Here is a 20,897-nt window from a genome sequence, read left to right as displayed (position 1 = left end):
CCGGGGGCGGGGAGGCTCGGCGCTGGGCGGGGACTGGGCACCCTTGATGAGTATCGCGCGTGTGCGAGTGCGTGCGCAGCTGGACCGCGTCCTACTGTCAATGGGTCATCCGCATTTCCCTGGCCAATCCCCTTCCATGCCCCTGTCTCCTTAACCCCGGTGGGGTCCTGAGGGCACCGACTGTGCCTGTCTGCTGCTGAAGTGGGAGGTCCTGGCCCCATCACTGCTGGGCAGAGAACTGAGCGTTCTGGAGATGAGCACCCAGCAGTTGCCTCTACAAGGGCCAGCTGAGCCTAAATAAAGCCCCTTATAAAACCACCACACCTCGGACTGAACCCACCGACACGGGGAGGCGGGCCCTAGGGCATTGGAGTTAAGGATGGAAGTATGACACTACGCAGGAAGTAAGGGGACGCAGGCCCACCTGGCGTCAGAGCCTTCTTGATGGAGGACAGTCCTCAGTGAATGCTACCATCACAGCGAGCAGTTTTGCAAAGGATGCACTTTTGGAGGCCAGGAGAGGAAGGGTTTCGAAACAGCCATCACCTCCACCCACACTGAAACTGTGGTGCAGGTCTTAGCTCAGTAGTGCCCTTAGATCTGGGAGGCTGGGCCTGAGGTCTCTGGTCCTGGTTTTGTTGGGCGATGAGGCTGCAGCCTGGCCTTCCCAAGGCTAAACCTATGGTCTTGGTTTTCCTTTTTGTAAAAGGACTAGACAGTGTGATAGAGAAGGGCTAATGGCTATTTAGCTCTTGCTCAAAGGCGGCCTCACGTTGGAGTGTCTGGGCTTGGAGCCTGATGGCTGTTTAACCTATAGTCTTGAACACAGTTCCCCACCAGCCCTTACTTCTGCATTGCCCCTCCACTCTTCCAGGCCCCTTCTCACCCACCAACTCTCAAGTCAGGCTTCTCCCTGGGCAAGAACTTGTCTTTCCTCATCGTTACCCTGATACCACCTTTGGGATATCTCTGGCCATGTGTCCCATTAGAATGTGCAAAACCAAATCCAGTCACATTTCCTCTCTTCCTTTCAGGCCAGTTCTGCTGTGGTGTCCTGCCTTGGAATGGTGCGTCCCTGTGTTCCATCTCAGAGTCCCACCACTCTCATCCCCAAGCCCAGCAAATTCCTGCTGGGCCGCGTTCTCCCATCTGGCCTTTCTCATCTCTTCCTCTGCCCCTACCATCATGAGGACATCCTGGACAGAAGCAGTAACCTGCGCCTGCCTCCTGCCCTTGGCTTCTGTTGGTGTCTTGACGCAGTGGCCAGCCATTTGTTTTAGAGCCAGCCCGGTCAGAGCCTTCAGGGATTCCCCTCCCTGCACATCTTCCCTGAAGTCACCAGGCAGTGGGGCTCCCTGTTGGGTTGAGCAGGCCTCTCAGGCCTACTTCCTTCCTTCATGCACTGTCAACCAGAGCCACTTTTGAGTGCCTGGCCCCTCCCAGAAACATCCCACTCTCATCTGGAGGACCAGTTCAAAGGACACTTCCTCCAAGACTCCTCAGTACCTCACCCAGCCTGTGCTGCCCTAGCAGGCTTCCCTGCTCTGCAGCCATACTGTGCACGGCTTCAGCCTTTTCCAGCAGAACCCCGCGTGGACCAGGCAACACATACCTGCCTCATCACCCCAGGGCCAAGAGGCAGGGACACAGAGAAGAGGAAGCCCACTCTGAGGAGATGAGAGGCCTGCTGCTGGGGTGCCCTTGGACCCAGGGACCCCTACTGGGGGCTACACAGTGAGGCCAGAAGGGAGTCCAAAGCCAGAGAGGGCCAAGGACCCAGAGGCCACGGCATGGCCTAGAGAGTAGAGGTGCCCCAACTGTCCTAGAGGAGCGGAAACTAGCACAGTGCCTGATGTGCAGGGGCTCGTAAGGCTGAGGTGGCTCCAGTCTGTCCAAGTGTAACCCCAAAAGTGGGCTTGCCTACTTACCCGGGAAGTGGGCAGGAGGTCCCCTACTCCCAGGAGGTGGGTGAGGGCACTACATGCTGGGCCAGGTGGGAGAGGGAGTGAAGTATCCCAGTCTAGCCCGGAAGAAGGCCTAGGCCTGCCCAGAGGTTGCCACAGCAGTGGAGGGGACCTGGTGCCACCAAGACCCCCCCTTCAGGTCCTAGCCTGGTAGAGGTAGAAAAGTGGTCACCAGACACGAAAAGTCTGAAACAGCGAGGAGTCAGGCACCATTTTTTATAAAAACGCATAGTATCATTTTCCACTCTAAAATCACATTCAAAAATCGGCAAAGAAACGCCCCGGGAGTGAGTAGACAAGAGGGGAGGGCGCCGACCCAGCCCCGGGGAGAAGGCGCGACACCACACATGGCAGCGCGACTGGCACAGGGGGCATGCGGTGGGTGAGGTGGTGCCCGTGGGCAGTGGCACTGACAGGACGTGGGCTGTGGGGCTGGACAGCCAGGGCTGGGGGCACACTGACTGGCCTGGGTGGGGAGGGCTGGCCCCGACCACAGACCTTCGCTGTGCCACCCAGCCACCCTGCTGGCCAGCTGTGGTCCCAGGATGGTGAGGTCTCACCCAGCCTGGGGTGGGGGGCACCTGGGGCCAGGGTTGGCAGGTGTGGCCCAGCCCACAGGTGCCTTTCCGTGGTCCTGAGCCCAGGGTTGGCGGGAAGAGGAGGGCTGCAGGGAGCATGCTGCCAATGCCGCCCTCCACACGGAGCCCCACAGTATCCAGGGCAGGGGGATGGGGTCATCCAGTGACATGGGGGCTTTTCCTGAACAACAGCCCAAGAGACCCAGTCACCTCAGGAGGCCTTGGGGGCCAGGGAGACAAGGGGCCTCTCCTCACCAATGGCCAGAGGGCAGGACAGCACAGGGCCCTGGCCCTCTGTTGCAGGGGGGGCCCGTGGTGGGAAAGTTCAAGTAGTATCCCTGTGCTGTGCCCTCCCCTGGGGTGGGGGACGCTGGACCTCCCAGCTGTGCCGTGGCAGAGCACGGCCCACAGGGCCTGAGGTGGCGCAGCTCAGTGAGGCTTCATCCCTGGGGAGGGGTGGAAGGGCTGCTGGGGGCTGCTGCTCTCCCCACAGGAAGACACTGGGAGTGGGTGGCCCCAGGGGTCAGGCGGGGCTCTGGACAGTGGCTGGGTCGGTGGCAGCAGGAGCTGAGGCAAGCGGGCCCCTCCCTGGGGGCTGGGCCAGGCTGGGGCCACAGGAGATCACAATAATTACAAAATAAAACTTTTTCCGCTTTGCGGGAAAACAAATAATAAAAATTCGACAAAATAAATTAGAGGTTTATAAAAGGCGGGCGGGTGGCGTCGGGTCAGAGGCCATTGGCACTGCCGCGCTGCACCAGCGGCACCTTGCTCAGCTCCACCACGGGCGAGCGCGGCTTGTTCTTCATCTTGGGCACCCGCTGCACCAGCTGCTGGGCTTCACGGTAGGCGTCTCGCAGCTCCTTCTTCCATTGCACCAGCTCAGGGTCGCTCTGCACACACTGGCCGTCAGCCCCAGCCAGCAGCCCTGCCACCCACCCGCACCGGACCCCTACTCACATCGCACTGCAGGACGAACTGTTTGCCACCACGGATCTTGAGGAGGAGGCACTTGCGCTCCTTGATCTGTGTCTCCTCCACCGACTGGATCTCCTCCATGGTCAGCAAGCTCTGCTGCGGGGCGGCCAGGCGGTGAGGGGCAGGCCTGCAGCCACCCCCACACCTGGCACCCCAACCTCAGACCCGCTCCTTACCGGGGCCTCGCCCTCGCCCCGCCACTCCAGCCGGTTCGGGAACAGGTAGAAGTACCGCCGCTGCCACTGGGTCAGGAAGGGGTTGCCCATCTTGGACATGTAGCCATGCATGATGCAGTCCTTGCCCAGGGCGTAGTCTGACGCAAGAGACCAAAGAGGCAGGCTCAAGCCCAGATTCAGATCTCAGTGTGGCCACTTGCTGGCTGTGGCCTTGGGCGAGGTCCACAACCCCAAGCCTGGTTCTCATTTCTATAGCAGCCACGAGCCTCACCTTCCTCGTGGCCCAGCTGCTTGTTCTTGGCCTTCTTGCGGGCTTCCAGCCGGTCTGTCTCAGCATTGATGGTGTCAAAGACAGTTTCTGCCACCTCCTGTTGCCACCGCTCCGAGATGGTGAGGGGGAAATTGCGGTAGAGCTCCTGGTCGCTGTCCAGTAACTTCATAAAGTGCACAGTGCAGAGCCACACAGATGGACAGAAGGTGCCAGGACATCATTAGCCACAGGCCTGCCTAGGGCCTTGGCACAGGGATGGTCTGGTCCAGCCGCCACCCCCCAGGGAGGTCTAGGGAGGAGAAGTGTGGCCCACAGCTGACAGGGCCAGCCCAGGGCCTCACAGGGACACAGAAGGGGCAAGAAGCCCACAAGGCGAGGCTGGGCCTCAAGTGTGAGGCCAGGCAAGGCCCAGTACCTTTATTCCTTTTGTGTCTTCTTCATCAAAGGAGCCAATGTCAAAGGCGTCGGCTGCATTCACCTCCCCACGTGGGGGGATCAGTGGGGGCGGGTACTGCAGCAGAATAGGGGATGGGCTGTCAGCATGGGAGGGGGCTGCAGGGACCCAGGCCGGCCCACACAGGCTGTTACCTTCTGTAGGAAGACCATCTGCCAATCCAGTGAGCGGAAGAAGGGACTCTCCTTCACTTCCTGAGCCCTGTGGCGACACAGAAGCCTGTCACAGGGCTTGGCACCACCTAAGACTAGGCCAAGCAGTCAGGCTGGACTCGGGCTTAACTCTTGATTCAGCCACTTTCTGGCTCTGTGACCGTGGACAACTTCCTTAACCCTGAGCCTGTTTCCTCATCTCTAAGATGGGAGAACAGCAGTTCCCACATCACAGGGTTGTTGAGTTTTATGTATTTTGGGGACCAGGGACTGAACCCAGGGGTGCTCTACCTCTGAGTTACATCCCCAGCCCTTTTATTTATTTACTTATTTATTTATATTTTGAGACAGGGTCTTGCTAAGTTGCTGAGGCTAGCCTCAAAATTGTGAGGTTCTGGACAGGGGCTATGGCTCAGCGGTAGAGCGCTCACCTAGCACGTTCGAGGCGCTGGATTCAATCCTTAGCACCACGTAAAAATAAATAAATAAAATAAAGGTATTATGTCCAGCTATAACTAAAAATATTTTTTTTAAAAATGAGGTTCCTACCTTAGCCTTCAAAGTAGCTGCACACATGCTATTATGCCTAGCTTATTTTTTTTTTATATATTTTAATACCTTTATTTCACTTATTTATTTTTATGTGGTGCTGAGGTTCAACGCAGGGTCTCGCACATGCGAGGCGAGCGCTGTACCACTGAGCCACAGACCCAGCCCTAGCTTATTGTTTTAATATGGGTAATTTAATAACACACTGCCCAGCACTTAGTAAAAAGCTGCTTTTACCCTCCTCATCATCTTGGGTACAAGGGCCCCTCTGGAAGCTGGGCCCTGGTTGGCTCCTGGTTGGCACCAGCAGCTCCAGCCCGGGCAGCCCTTCCACCCTGAGGATACTGGATAGTGATGGCTCTGAACCTACTTGTGAGCTCCTCAAAGGAGGCTGGGACCATGGAGGGGGCTCTGCCCATTGTGGGACACAGTCCTCAATCTTAGGGGGCCAGTCAGAGGCCTGGGCAGACTGGTGAGCAGCCCATAACAGACCCAACACAGCTGCATGCCCGCATAGCCAGGGCACTCACCCACGGCCCAGGCAGCCCAGCCTCCGGTTGACATCCCTCTGCAGCAGACCCTCCAGCAGGGAGCGGAGTTCAGGTGAGAAGGAGTCAGGAAGCTCCACGGCCTTTAGGGAGAAGCAGGACACTGAGAGGCTGAGGAAGTGCCCTAGGCCCATCACAACTCTTGGTGGGGAGGGTTAGAGTTTCCTAACTGCCCCCTGCAAGTGTGAGCTGTGACAATATGGAGAGGGTGAGACCCTCCAGATAAGAGATCTGCCTCCCAGCAGCAGTGAGGGAACCAGAGGCCTGAGTTCTCTACTGGTCAGTGGGAACCACCATCGTGAAACCTAGCACCCACCCGAGACCCCAGCGCCCCTGCTGTCCCACATTGGTACCCCTCATGCTCACCATTGTCAATGTCATACGGTCAATCTCGTGCTTGTCTTTGGTCTTGTGCTGCCGAAAAGGGCTGTGCCTAAGGAAGAGAGGTCAAAGACCAAAGTTAAAGGATAAGAACAGAGAAAATGACACGGGCCACGTGAATGAGCCTCATCCAAAGTCAGAGGTGGTGCCACCCTAACAACCAGGCAGTGGTGGGCCACTCCCCTGCTTCCTGCCTGGACAGGGGAAGTCTCCAGGCCCGTCCCACTGCCCGCCCTGGGGCCCACTCACCCCCTCAGCAGCTTGAAGAGCATGCAGCCCAGGGAGAACCAGTCGGCACTGCTGTCGTAGGCCACGCCCTTCTGCAGGACCTCGGGGGCCATGTACCCGTGGGTGCCCCTGTGGGAGAAGGAGGCCATGAGTGGGCGGGTGGGGTGCGGGGAGGCAGGGGCTGGCCGGGCACTCACACGCTGGCATGGGGCTTCTTCTTGGAGAAGTCGCAGGCCAGGCCCAGGTCTGAGATGCGCACGTGGCCATGCTCGTCCAGAAGGATGTTGGCCGGCTGTGGAGGAAGCCCAGTGAGCGGCTGCCCGCCTGTCTCCACTTGAGAGAATGTGGGTGCTGGAGACAAGGCCGGGGTGGGGTCTTCCCCTCCCTTCCCTAGTCCCAAGCTGACCAGGAAGTACCGCATGGGACGAGAGGTGGGGGTCTGAGGGGAGGAAATGGGCCAGAAACCAGGGTGCTGGGGGCGGGCACCTCACCTTCAGGTCCCGGTAGACGACGAAGCGGTTGTGCATGTGCTCCAGGCCCAGGATGATCTCGGCCGCATAGAAGCGCATGTCGGCCTCAGAGAAGACCCCGTGCTGGGACAGGTGGTAGTGCAGATCCCCGCCTAAGGGAGGCAACCGTGGAGTGGCACTCAGCTGGCTGCCCCAGCAGGACCGGGGCCCCTGGTGCTGGCCCTACACTCACCATTCATGAGATCCAGGATGAAGCTGAGCTTGTCCGGCGTGTGGAACGCATACGACATGCAGACAATGAAGGGGCAGTCCTATAAGGGAGGGGGCGGTCAGCAGAGGCTGCGTGTGGCTGCTGGCCCGCTGCTCCGGGGCCCACCGGGCGCCCATGCTCACCCCAGTGCTGACGAGAGAAAGCATGATGCGCTCGTTCAGGGCCAGGGTCTCCCCCTGCTTCATCTTGATGCGCTTCTTGTCCAGACACTTCATGGCGTACCTGGGCAGGGTTGAGAGGGAGGGACGGCTGTGGCCTCGGGGGACTTATGGGAAAGACTAGACACAGGACAAGCATGTGACAAAATCAGAACTTCAGAGAGCACAGAAGGTGCTGGAAGGTCAGAAGCTCTGAGGAGCCTGTAGGAGGTGACAGCCAAAGCAAGACAGGGAGGAGGGGACAGCATGTGGCCAGCTGAGACTGCCCATGTAGGGGCACTGGTCCCCCTCACAGCTCTTCCCCAGGATGCCCAGGCCGCCCAGGTGTCCCTGCCCTCTCAGGGATTTGCCAAATGCCAACTGAGCAGGGTGCTCACATCTTGCCCGTGTCTGCTTTCCGGCACCCGTAGACCTCACCGAAGCCCCCGCGCCCGATGATGCGATGCACACTGAAGTCGTTCATGGTCAGCTGCAGGGTGGCAACAGCTGGGTCACTGCAGGCTGCTTGGGCTACATGCTCTCTTGTCCCCAGCTTCCCCCACTGGGATGCCAGCTCTGAGCCCCAGAGCCACCACTCTAGGGGCAGAGGGGAAAACCCCCCTGGCTTCCCGCCCAGTCCGTGGCCCGGCTCTGGCCCTCCACGCCCACCAGCTCCACTCACGTGGATGTTCAGCTCCACGTTCTTCCACTGGCAGAATCGTGTGAACTTATCGCTGTAAAGAGAAGTGTCCAGGCTCAGGTAAGCCTCAGAGAGTGGGCAGGATGAGGCTGGCATGAGCCAGTCCACCCCACTGATGCTCCCTGGGTCCGGGCATGGGCCTCTGCCACCCAGCTGTGGGTTCCTGCTGGAATCCCAGAAGCTCAGAGAGGAGGGCACTCAGTCTAACCCAGACTTCCTGCCACCACATTAACCACTAGGCTCATCGTATTGCTGCTTACATACCTCCAGTGACACAGAGCTCATTCCCTGTGAAGCCACCCACCCCCTGCTGAACAGCTGTGACCCTAACAACGCTGTTACTTATATCCACCTGCAATGTCTATGACACCCTGCCAACCACCGAGCGGTCATGAAGGGCAGGGTGCGTTCTGTGTTCAGGACCCTGAGGCTCCTCAGGCCAGGTGGGCCTGGCAGGGTGCTGTGCTGACAGGGAGGCAAGGTACACGGGGGTGGAGGTGGCGGGTGGGGGGTGAGGTGTCAGGGACAGACTTTAAGGAGCCTAGTGCTGAGAGGGCAGGGGGAAGGAGATGACTGGGAGCCCGCCTGACCTCCAGGAGTCTCTGCAGTGGGACAGTGACAGGCCCAGCACCTGCCCCCTTGGGGCCTTCTGTTCCTTCCTCCCCCATATCGGGCCCTGCACTCACCTCTCGATAAATTTCTGGAACACGTCTCCTCGGAGGTTGTGACAAATCTCCTCGATGTAAGGCTGCAGAGGGAGCTGGAAGTGGGTGACTGGGCCCTAAGGCAGTGGCTGCCCAGGCCCCGCCCCTAGTTGCCCAGGCTTCTGGACCTGGGGCTGTCCCAGAAGACCCTGGCGGGGTCGGATGGGGCCAGCAGGACATGAGCCCAGCACGCACCTGAAAGAGATCCGGAGGCACCTGCTTCTTCACCAGGTAGCCCTGGACATGCTCAGTGGCACTCTTCGAGAAGGGCTGGGGAAGACAGAGGTGGCCGTGAGTCCTCCCCAGGGCCTTTCCTTCCCTTTCGCTCCCCAACGGCTCAGGCAGCACAGGGCCAGCTGGGGAGACAGGAGCTGGGGGGCCACTCACGTGCGAGCAAGCCAGCAACTCCTTCATGATGTAGGCGTCGAAGATCTCCCGGCTCCGGGCCACGCGTTCCTCCTCCGTCTCCAGCTTCTCATATTTCTTGATCTGGAGGGCACAGGGCACAGATGCCAGGTGGCGCACAGATGTGGAGCAGGGCCTAGCCGACCGCCTGCCCTGGGCCAGGCCCCACCTCACCTCCTCGTAGAACTCCACCAGGGGCTTGGCCTCCTCCAGGTGGTTTAGGCAGAAGTCTCGGAAGAGCAGGTACCCTGAAAGAGACCAAGCTGGGTCACCCTGAGCCACGTCTCCTCCCAGGGTCTTCCTGTCACTGTGGAAGAAGTGGATTTGGGGCTCCCTGGGCAGAACCAGCCAAGGTATCAGCAGAGGTCACCTCTCCCAGGCAGGGGCTGGGCAACGTGGCCGCTAAGGATGCGGCCAACCTGAAGTTTCTTGGCTTCTAGGCTGGGCCCTGTGCTCTGTCCTTCCCAGAACCTGCCTCTTCAGGAGCTGGCGGGAAGTGGCAGCACATGGTACCGCAGAGGAGGGTGCCAGGAACCCCAGGTACCCAGGCCTTGTGCCCCCTCTGAGAGGCTACACCACCCACCGGTGGGCCAGGCAGGTGCAGTGGGATTCTATCCAGGCCTCCAGCACCTGGGCCACCTGGGCCACCTGGGCCAAGTCAGGCTGCAGCAGGTGGCTCTGAGGGAGGCCCCTTTCCCTTCCCCTGCCCGCTCCACACGTGGCTGACTTTCACAGCAGCCCTGGCAGGGAGGGCATGTCCAGATGAGGAAACTGAGGCTCATATGGCATTTGGCAGAGGCATGAGCAGGGAACTCTGGGCTCCTCAACCCAGTGACTGGTTCCCAGGAAGGTGGGTTGGAGGGCGAGGCTTCAGGGCAGGGGCATGGAAGTGTAAGTGAGCTTTAAGAAGGGCCCCCAGCAGGCCCTGGACGGGGCACCTTCACCCCTCCCTGGGAGTAAGGTTGAGGCCTGGCCCCAGAGCAGCTGTGGGAGGACAAGGCAGAGCTCAGGGCACTCCTGTTCCTTCCTTGGCCTCCAGCTGATAGGTGACAACACTTGAGCTGGTGGCTTCCCACACCTCTCTGGGGGCACCGCCCTGGTAATGTCAATGCCTCAATTGCCTGGACACCTCTGCCTGAGCTTGCAGCTGTCCTTTTTTAATGTAGTGCCTTTGAGTAACTTGTAAGGCATGGTACTCCCATGGACACCATCTCCATCCATCCCTGTCAGTCCTGGGCAGTGGGGCTCATGAGTCCCATTACCCAGATGAGGAGAGGTTCAGAGAGGTAAAGCAAATTTCCCAAGGTTACTCAGCATAGGCCTGGGACCCAAACTGTGTGCTTCCTGGCATACACTGACTCTTCAAGACTGACCTCTACTGCCTGATCCTGCCAGGCCACTCCCAGATCCTGTTCACGGGAAGGCTGGAAGGCCAAGAAGGCAAGGCCGAAGCTCAGCCCAGTGGGGTTACAGCTGCTCCCCTGAGGACCGCCCCAAGCCTGCCCTCTGGGCCACTGGGGCAGACTCAAGAAACTTCCAAGACAAGAGGCACCAGGCACCAGGAAGAAGGATGGGGCCCCCAACACCCCCGCTCGCCACAGAGGCAGGTTGCTAGAGGGCCCTTGGGGGCGGGGCAGGGCCAACCACAGCTGGGCAGGCGCCACAGGAAGGGCCCTGCCTCTTCCTGTCAGTTCTACCAACGGCCCAGAGCAGCTGTGGCTGGGCCAAGGGGAAGCTGCAACTCTCAAAAACAAAAACCCCAAAGGAGGAACTAGCCTGGCAGCCCTGGAAGACCACTGGGCACTGTCCCCTCCCCATCACGGGGCTCCCTGGGCTGACAGCCAGGGGCTGCATGCACAAGGGTGGCAGCTCCACGGGGAGTAGCCCCTGTGGCCACCTTGCCCTGAGTGGATGGGTGGCCAACCCTCCAGGTAGAGGGGAGCACAGCCCAGTCAGCTGCGGGGGTGGCAGGAAATCAACATCAGGGTCCTCCCTGGGGGCCTGGGCAGCTGGACAGGGTGGGAAGCCCCCGAGTTGGCACAGCCACGGTTGCACTCACCCAGCTTCTGGGAGAAGATCTTCTCGAAGGTCACCTCTCCCCGGTCCTCCAGGTACTTCTGCATAACGCTGCGGATGCTGTGGGGCAGAGGGGCGCAAAACAGGGGGCACAGCTCAGCGGGGCTGCAGGCCCTTCCCTATCCTGCCCAGAGTCTGAGTAGAGCCACTGATGGTGGGAGGTGGCTGCCCCGATGGCCTACTCACTTATCCTGACCACAGGCCACAGGAGATGGACCCGAGCCTCCCCTGCTTGGAAGCCCACCACCTGCAGAAGCAGCACTGGCTTTGAGAATCTGGCCACACTTCAGCAGCCAGGGTTTGTCCACTGGCTGATGAACAGATACACAAAATGTGCCCATCCATCACCCACATGATGGCCTGTTACTCAGCTATGAAGGGAAGTGAAGCACTCTCACGCCTGGCATGGCTGAACCCTGCGGGTTATGTCTCAGGAAAGACAACGGTCCCAAAAGGCCAGGTTGCATGACTCCATGCATGTGACTCTCTAGAACAGGGCAAGTGACAGGGCGGGCCTGCTGATGGGCACAGGGTCTCCTTTCGAGGTGATGGAGGCAGTCTGGTCTTATAGGGGTGGGGGCTGCACAACGCAGTGGACCACCGCACCATACAGTCTAAAGGACAAACTTTGTACTGTATGGATTGTGTCTCGACTTAATAAATAATTCAGGGAAAAAAAAAAAAAAAAGAAAACACAAGCCTCAATAGCCCACAATAGTTGGTTAAATCGTGACACAGATGTGGGGTTTCCTGCTAAGGGCTGTAGGTAAGGGTCTAGCCACCGTGGGCCTGAAACCAACCCCCACCTTAACACTGAGCAAGGCCTGGGGAAGCCACACCAGGCTACACTCCAAGCTCCAGATGCCACCTTGCTGTCCCCTCTCCTCTTTTCTAGGCCATTTGCAGCTCAGCTCTGCCAGCCTGTCCCAACATGGGTGACTGGTGAGGAACTGCCAGTCAAAGGACAGACAAGCAAGACCCACAGGGCAGAGGGAGGCATAGCAAAGGACAGAGGGAGGTCAGGTCCTTGGGTGCTGGGAAGACTCAGCCAGGGCACAGACCCTACGGGACCACCATGGGAGGAAGCCCAGACAGATGACAGACAGGAAGGAGGGGACTGGGGCTGCTAGGTAGCAGGAGGAGAGTTTGCTAGCTTGTCCCATGAACGGGGCTTCCAGGCCTTGGGCCCAGGGCTCTGCAAGAATGTGGCTTCAGCCCGGGTGCCATGACGCATGCCTGTAATCCCAGCAATTCGGGAGGCTAAGGCAGGAAGATCTCAAGTTCAAGGCCAGCCTCAGCAACTTAGCAAGACCCTGTCTCAAAATAAAACATATAGGGCTGGGGACATAGCTCAGTTGGTAGAGTGCTTGCTTGCGGCGTGCACAAGGCCCTGGGTTCAATCCCCAGCACCACATAAACAAATAAGTAAATAAATAGACTAAAACACACAAAGGGCTGGGGATGTGGCTCAGTGGTTCAGCACCCCTGTATTCAATCCCTGGTACCAAAAAAACTTTAAAAAGAATGTGGGTCCAGTTATGGCAGTAGGACCCAAGGCCTGCTGCCTCCAGCCCTCCTTAGGAGGGAGGAGACACCCCTAATCACAAGCCCACAAAGATGTCGTAAGTATAACCCTCACCTACCCCCAATCTCACAGGCTAGGAGACTCCATGACCTCTCAAAGCTGCCTCTGACAGGAAGTAGGGCCTTGATGACAAGGATAGGCCTGACAACCCTGTGTTTCTGTTCTGAGACTCCTTTGGAACAGACCCTGTCTAGCAAGGAAGGAAGAGCTGTCAACCCAGGGCCAGGTACCCCAGCACCCCAACACTGCCTCCTTGAAGGACATTCTCTGAAAACCAGCAGAGTGTCTGGAGCCAGCATGCACCCCACATCCAGGAGGGCACACCCTCCCCTCCTGCAGGCCACCATCAGTTCATATCACCATATGATACGAACCACCCATGTGGGACATGCTCCCCCCATCTTGTGGAACTCACGTGGACCCAGGAGACCAGGACAGAAACCAAGTCTCACAGGGTCTCAAACACCGCAGGAGCTTGGTAAGTGTCAAACTGAGACTCAGCCCCCTGCTCTGGGGCTGCAGAGGACACCTAAGCTGGGAGGCCCTGGGTGCAGTTGGAATGTGTCAAGGCCCGAGACCTGACAGCAGGACACGGGCACGGAGCCCAGGAACCTGTGAGGCCATGCCTGGATCTCACCTGGAAAGTGATCCAGGAAGGCAGGACCCTTCCCAACCCCTGGCTCAGCTCAAGGCCTCTGCTTCTGCACCCGGTTCTTGCATTCTGGGACATTTTGGACTACAGGGAAGAAGATGAGGAAAAGCAATAAAGGAGGAAAAAAAAAATCACAAATTGTCAATCTCCCATGGCAGTGGAGGGTCAGGTGAGATGTACAGACAGGTAGGTGCAGATGACAGGCCAAGCAATTCCAGCTGCCAGGGGGACCCCACCAGGAGCTGGGCATGGCCCTGGGATGGGGAAATGGGGACTCCCTGGGAAGCCCTGAAGAAGCCCCAGAATGTCTTCCTGGGAACCAGCACAACTAATACCAGCTTGGCCCAGGGAATGCCCACCCAGGAACCAGGAAGTAGCCACCACCATTTCCTGCCATGTGGCTCAGAGAGGCCACAGTAGACACACAAAGGCCCCCCATGGAGAACGTGTGGGTAGAGCCCTGCCTGCAACAGCCAGGGGGGCCTGCGAGGCAGGGCCTTCTCTCTCCCAGGGGCTCTGCTGTCACCCAGGCCCAGAGCACAGCAAGAGCAGGACCCCAGGCTCAAAAGTGGCCCCCCTCAGAAGCCACGCCTGAGCATGGCCACAGCATTCCTCCCAGCCCACAGCACTTCATTTTCTTCCTTAAAAAGAAAAAAGTCTTTTTAAAATAAAATAAACAACCCCCCCAAACCAAACACAAGGTCAGGCCTGAGCAGAGTCCTTGAAGGCTGGGCCCCCAAAGTGGCAATTTTAGGGTTTCCTGTTCATCACTAGGGGGTTGGTGGCCAAGGAAACAGGCAGGTTAGAAACACATGTAACTGGGGTAAGCCCCTGCTAGTGTGGCAAGTACAGCTGCATGGAAGGCAGGGTGACCCTCAAGCTGCCAGGAGGACACAGCAGGGGGGACACTCCTGAGGTGCCTGGCCCTCTGCTCTGGTGTCAGCTCATGTCCCACCTCCTGGTCATGGGAGAGAGCTGCCCAGGCCCCACTCCCTGGCACCATAGCTCACTAGCAGGCTGCTGCTCCTTGTATTAAGACACCCGCTGGTCTTGTTCAGGTCTAAATTCCACATTTGCCATGTGCTCAGAGGAAGGGACCAGTGGCCAGGCAAGCTCCTAGTGCTGGCTCTGGCCAAGCTGGGCCCATGGATAGGACCTGATGTGAAAACAGGAGCCCTGAGCGCTCCCCTCGATGCAGCTGAGGGCCCAGTGGGCAAGTCTGATGCCTCCCTCTCAAAGAATCTAGGGCACCTTGGCATAAAGGTGCCCAGGAGGCAGTCCAGCCACGGCAGAGCTGCTCACTCCCCAATCCTGGCACCCCCTGAAGTTAGGGTGCTCACATGACTCTGAGGGGCAGACCTGGCCTGACACTGGGAGAACTTCCAGTACATTCTGACACCCCATGGTTCAGAAGAGCAAGTTCCATGCTTTGTGGTGCAGTGGCTTAGCATGTTGGTCTGAGCCCTTACAGGTGGCTCCTACTCAGGGTCAGTGACAGATATGTGGGCTGAAAGCACCTGCAGGAGTCGAAGGCAAACATGTCCATTTTTTTTTTTTTTTTAAGAGGAGAGGGAGAGAGAGGGGGTGGGGGGGAGAGAGAGAGAGAGAGAGAGAGAGAGAGAGAGAGAGAGAGAGAGAGAGAGAGAATTTTTAAAAAATATTTATTTATTTTTAGTTTTCAGCGGACACAACATCTTTGTTTGTATGTAGTGCTGAGGATCAAACCCGGGCCGCACGCATGCCAGGCGAGCGCGCTACCGCTTGAGCCACATCCCCAGCCCCACATGCCCATTTTTTTGAAGAGGCCACAGGGCCACTGACCTAGGAGCCCACAATGAGTGTGGCAAAGAAAATATCCAAGCCCTCCCAGGGAAACACCTCTCAGGCCTTCCCACAATCTCCACAGAACTGCTGGGTGCAGGGTCTCAGGGGACCCTTCCCTGTGTCCACCTTCTGCCCTGGCTGCCTCCCCCTTCACCCCTGCCAGGGTGTGTAGGGAGCAGCAATGTCCCTCCTGGGAGCACATCAGGTTGGAAGAGAGCCTTGGCAGGCAGGGGCTATGGTCTGGTGTTCTTCGTGTGATAGTGATGCTAACATTGGGACCTGCCATGATAGGGCAAGCTGGCAAGGAGGCCCTAGGCTGGCAAGTTTGGGGCAGCCATGCTGGGAACTGCCACACTCTGGAGATGTCAGTTAATGAGTCTGTGGCTACACTTGAGGTGCTCCCCTGTGGCATTTCCAGGAAACCTAGCACTGAGGTGGCAGCAGTAGGAGGAAGTCCCCTGGGACTTCTTATTAATATGTCTCAATGGCTCTCCCTGGGGCTGACAATGTCCTCAGAGTTCAAGAATGGGGCCACTACGAAATGGGAAAGACTGACCCTGATTACCAAGTCTTAACTAGTCCATGGCCAAGGAAAGAAAATGACAGCTGGGCCTGCACATACGAGCCTGCCGTGAATGTCTACAGAAGGCCAGACTCCCAGGCTCCCTTGCAGAGATGCACAGAAAGAGCACTTTGGTGGCCTCATCCAATGTCACCAATAAGACACAAGCAGCAGCACCCTGCACCTTACTGCTACGGGGAGACCAAAATCTGCCACCCTGTTAGTATGAGCCAAGAACAAACTTCCAGAGCTTCTTGCCCTGCATTGGGGGGTTGGGGGGGCAGCTGTCTCTACCACAAACCCAGGACAGCTTCCAGAACCGGAGAACTGCCCCCGCCCACATTACTGCCAGAACACCCACTTCTGCGGTATCGCCACTGCCCTTTGCTGTGAGCAGCAATGCAGAGACGAGATGCTGTTCCAGAAAAAAAGCTGCAGCCAAACCCCTCACTTTCAGGATTTCATTTGAAACAGACTAGAAATAACTGGGATGTAACTCCAACCAGAGGAGAAAATGGACCTTAGGAGCCAGGGGGGAGTGGGGAGGGGCCCAGGAAGCAAGGGCAGGTATGACGGGGGCTGTGTACTCCTCAAAGACAGTCACGTGCTCCTGGCTCCTGATGTTTATTCCATAATAACCTGGAAGCAACAGCCACGTGGGGACAGAAGAACCCACCAGGCCCAGGGCCTCAGGGCTCAGCCCTCTGCACAGGAACCTGCGCACAGGGAGGAAACGCAGCTGTGGAGAGGAGCCCGGAGCAGGCCTGCACCTGCCCTCCCAGGAATTTACTGCTAGGGATTGACTGTGCAGTGACAGGACACACCATTCCCAGGCTGATGAAGCCCAGATCCCATGCACAGATCCTGACCTATAATGCTTACGATCCCTTCAAATGCACTTACCGAGGGAACAAGCAGGTAAGCCAGCAACTTCGTGGCAAATCTGTGCAACCCCCTGCTCTGGAAAGGAGGACAGATGGGAAAAGACTTCCCAGAGACCCATTCCTGGGAAACAACAGCAGCTTCAAAGGCCCTGAGGGAGTGACTGCCGAAAAGATAATCGTGTTTTCAGGGGCAGGAGGGGGAAGAGCGCAGCTACTGGAGTGGAAAGTTCTAGGTAAAAGAGAAAGGCTGGCGGTGGCAGGGTTTCTGCTGGTGATGGAGAAGTGGAGGGAGGAAGGAGGGCGAAAGCCCTTCCTGCACCCCTTCCCCCACTGAGGGAGGCAGGAAGTCCTGGCTGCAAAGGGTTAACAGGAACAGGACCGAGGAGGCAGCAGAAGCAGTGGAGGAAGAGTGGCAGGGTCTGGGGACACAGGGAAGCCAGCAAGGGGTGGAGGGAGGAAGCTGAGGTGGGGGGAGGGACCAGGAAATAGCCAAGGCAACTAGGCTGCAAGAGGCACAGGCTCCCACGTGCTGCTGCTGGGACTGCCCCTGTCACCAGGGAGGGCAGGGGTACCTCCTGGGACCGCCCAGGCAGGGCTCCTCAGCCAGGAGCCCAGAGATTAATTACATGAGGCCTCAGTGGTCATATTAAGCAAATGACGATAATTACAAGACTGCTGTGGCTGCGGCGGCTGCTGCTGCGGAGAGACAGCAGCTCCTTTGGGGTGAAGTCAGACCACAGACCTGAAAGCTGGAGCGGGCGGGGAGGTCATCAGTGAAGGACAGCCCTCTCATTTTACTGAGGCAGAAACTGAGGCAGGCCTGACCAGGACGAGGGACCTGCCAGGACCACATGAGCTGGTGCTGCAGCAGGGTGAGGAGCCAGGTCTCCTGCCTTTCAGCTACACAACAAGGTCAGGAAGTGGGTCTGCTTCCTCAGATTCTGTGGGTGACAGAAGGGGAGGTCCCTGTGCCAAGTCAAAGTGGCACCATGCCCAACTGCTCCAGTTCCCCAGCCCTGGGAAATCAGGGCTGTGATGCCAACCCCAGCTCCCAACCAACCCACGAGCCCAGGCACCAGTCATAGAAGTTGCCAAGCTAAGACCACCCCCAAGGTGGGAACGACTACCGAAGTCACCCTGGCACGGGAACACGTGTGGCCTCTCCCTGACTCTGACCCGGCGGATGTTGGGAAGACAGGACCCTGCGTCCGATGGGACCCTTGGCATGGAGCTGCCATCTCTACATACTAGTTTTGCCAAAGCAGCCTGGTTCTCCATTTTAGCCAATGGGAAGGAGGCAGGGCCTCATGAACTGTGACAGCTGCCAGCACCAGCGGCTGCACTGCTGCTTCCAGATCATCACCCCAGACCCACAGCTCCCCAGACAAGGGGTACCATCAGCCCATCCCATGAACTATGGACAAGAGCAAAAGTGAACAGAGGTGGGTGGCAGGAGAAAGCCAATCCCAGGTCTACTTTGGGACCAGCACAAGTCTCTGCCTCGCTCTGGGCCACAAGGGCTTTCACTATTTAATGGGGAAAAAAACATCCACGGGGCTGCTTCCCACAGCTGCAGAAAGGATAAAACGCAGGGAGAAGCACTTTGGAAACACACAGAAGTACCGGGCAGATGTAAGACAGTCACAACGCCATAAGGGCAGGAGGTATGTGACCAAAGAGGGTGCAAAGCCATTGCCAAGAGTGGCCTGCTTTCCAGTGCAGAAGGCTTGGCCACTGCATGGCAGCGCTTGGCCCTTGCCTGGCCTTAGCACTAAGCATGTTCAGGATATAGCTGGAGACTCCAGGCTATTTGCTCAATGTCATGTAGCTGATGGTGACCAATATGAGATCCTGGATTCCTGCCTCTCCCTGAAAGCTCACAGCCTGCCTCATTTCTTCTGCTCAGCACTAAGAGACATCACTCGGTCTTGATATTTCTCAAGTAATTACTACAAGCAAGGCTTGGCCTTACAACTTTACAGGTTGCTTTTTGGATCAACTGAGATAGCAGATGTCAAAATAAATAATGAATTATTATAATTTCCATTCTTACTTATATCATCACCACCTTGGACAGAAAGCGCATATGGAAAGAGGAAGGGCTTGTTTCTCAGGGTTCTAGCACACCTGCAGAGCCAACCCAAGGCGGGGCAGTCAGGAGTGGTGCATTCTGGAGAGAGGTTACACAAATGCAGAGAGTTCCAGAAAAGGCCTCGCCTCACACTTTGCAGAACCCCGACCTGCAGGAGGGTCTGGAAGCTGTGGCCTCCAAGGAGAGCCATTCAGTGCCCTAGAGGTTAAGTGCGTTTCCTCCCTCCTGGCTTTGTCATTTCTGAACTCATTTTTGTCCTAACTGTCGCTGCTCCCTCGATGGCCCCAGCTGACAGGCTGGTTCCTGTTTTGAGAAATCTGATTGCGAACGTCTTAGAAAAAAAAAAAAAAAAAAAGGGCCCCAACGGCCTTTTCAAAACGCAGACTAATTTTCCTCTCCCAGGCTTGGTATTCAGTCAATCTGAAACCCAAAGACAGGCATGGAAGAAGGGGAGGGGGAGAGACCCAAGCAGGGTCCCCCCTGCAGCTGCCAGCCCTGCCTCAAAGGCTGAGGACACAGAGTCACTGCTCTTACTTCACACATACACATTTCACAGATGTGAAAACAGACCCAGAAGTGGGAAGGGTCTTGTTTGAAGTTCCATGATAAGACCACAGCCGCTGGGACAGAACAAAATCCCCAGCAGGCAACTCTCAGGCATGAGCAAGTAACTGCTGGGACTGTCCTCCACGCCTCACAGGGGATGGTGGGGGGTGGGCACATCTGCTCTCACAGAGGCAGGGCATCCAGGCCCCAGCTCAGACCGAGTAGTGGACAAAATGTAGAGCTAGAAGCTGGAAGCCCTGGTGTAGCCATGGCTACCTTGGGTTACCTGGGTGAAGCCAGGCAGATCACTTATTTCTGGGGCTTCAGTTTCCCCACCTGTTCCATAGCACAACACCACACCTGTCCAGCCCACCTCCTGGGCTGCTGTGTGGCTCAAACAATGGGAGAACACTCTATCCACTATAAAATGCGGGACAAGCCCCGGCTACGGCTCACATCCTGTAGGCTTCAGCAACGACATCCTTAACAGTTTAAAGTTTGATACCAGGTGCGATGAATCAGTTGTCCTATAGAGGTGGCAGCCACGGGCCAGTTGCCGCAGGTGTGCTGGGACATCACCTGGTCAGTGGTACCCATAGGGCACCATGTGCAGGGGAGAGGGTGAAGCGGGAGCTCCCCACCTGAACGCAGCCCCCCTGGGATGAGGCACCCGCACACCATGGTACCCACCACCTCGGCGCCCTGAAAGCACTCCCAAGCCCAGCCCAGGCGGGGACCCCAGCAGACTCGCTCCCCTGGCCGCAAATCTCCCACAAGCGTGAACCGGAGGGCAGCGGATGGGGCAGTGGAAACCTCGAGGGGCGCGGGTCAGCGGTGCGGTCAGACAGAGGGGTGAGTGGAGGCAGGCCGGGGGAGGGTGGAGGGCAGCGCCGGGGCCTGGGGGAGGCCGGGGCATTGCTGACAGCGACCAGGCGGCGGCGAGAAGCACAGGAAGCCGCGGGGCGGCCCTGAAGCGGGCGCCCGGCTCCGGCGCGCGGGGCCTGGGGCTGCGGGGGCCGAGGGGCGCGCGGGGCGCGGGGCTGCGGGGGTCGCGGCGCGGCCTCACCTGGGCTCGGGCAGCAGGATCTTCTTGCTGGCGCGCGCGGCCGGCGTGGCCTTGCTCTTCTCCATAGCCATCAGGTAGCTCACGTCGGCCAGCACCGCCTCCAGGTCGGCCATCTTGGCGGCGGCGGCGCTGCTCCTCCCGCCGCCGCCGCTCGCTCGGCTCCCGCTCGCTCGGCGCGCTCGGCCCGCCCGGCCCGGCCGCGTTCCTCGGCCCCGGCGCCGCCCGCCGCCCGCCGCCCGCGGCCCCGCTTGCCGCCGCTCACAGGCGGCGCCGCCCCATGGCGCCGGCTCGGGCCCGGCCGCGGCTCGCGCTCCGCTCCCGCCGGGACTGCAGTCGGGGCGCCGCCGCCCGCGCCCCGGAGCCGCCGCCGCCTCCGGCCCCGCCTGCCGCGCACAGCGCCAGCGAGCCGGCGAGGGGCCGGGCCGGGCGGGCGGCGGCGCGGGCGGGCGGCGCCCTCTGGAGGCCGCGCGCGCCGGCGGGCTGGCGGGCGGGGGCCGGACGCAGTCCCGCTGGCCACCTTGGGCCGCGACCCGGGCCCCAGACACCCGCCCAGACGCTGACCGTGACTACGACCTCGGACCGTATCTCCGGATCTCGGACTCCACAAGGGACCCAGCGTGGATGGCGACAAGGACCCTGGACAC

General features: G+C 58.7%; 1 protein-coding gene across 2 annotated transcripts; it reads right to left on the bottom strand.

The window, feature by feature from the left end:
• Nucleotides 1-3,220: 3,220 nt before the first annotated feature.
• Grk2 (G protein-coupled receptor kinase 2) lies at nt 3,221-20,464 on the bottom strand. 2 transcript variants are annotated; one of them, XM_076847671.2, is made up of 21 exons: nt 20,254-20,464; nt 11,026-11,102; nt 9,141-9,214; nt 8,949-9,050; nt 8,757-8,831; nt 8,544-8,605; nt 7,840-7,891; nt 7,556-7,647; nt 7,143-7,242; nt 6,982-7,060; nt 6,771-6,901; nt 6,477-6,571; nt 6,301-6,408; nt 6,037-6,103; nt 5,653-5,753; nt 4,556-4,622; nt 4,383-4,478; nt 3,968-4,130; nt 3,697-3,833; nt 3,503-3,616; nt 3,221-3,435 (listed from the first exon to the last, which is right to left on the bottom strand). In XM_076847671.2, exons 1-21 carry the CDS (start codon nt 20,364-20,366, stop codon nt 3,271-3,273), a joined length of 2,070 nt encoding a protein of 689 aa, XP_076703786.1. In that variant the 5' UTR covers nt 20,367-20,464; the 3' UTR covers nt 3,221-3,270. The 2 variants fall into 2 exon arrangements, with proteins under 2 accessions (XP_076703786.1, XP_076703787.1); XM_076847672.2 differs by having other exon boundaries at nt 3,503-3,613.
• Nucleotides 20,465-20,897: the final 433 nt, after the last annotated feature.

Source organism: Callospermophilus lateralis, chromosome 2 (assembly GCF_048772815.1).
Source record: "Callospermophilus lateralis isolate mCalLat2 chromosome 2, mCalLat2.hap1, whole genome shotgun sequence".
In the NCBI taxonomy this organism is placed as follows: Eukaryota; Metazoa; Chordata; class Mammalia; order Rodentia; family Sciuridae; genus Callospermophilus; species Callospermophilus lateralis.
This window is presented reverse-complemented; position numbering and strand designations above follow the sequence as displayed.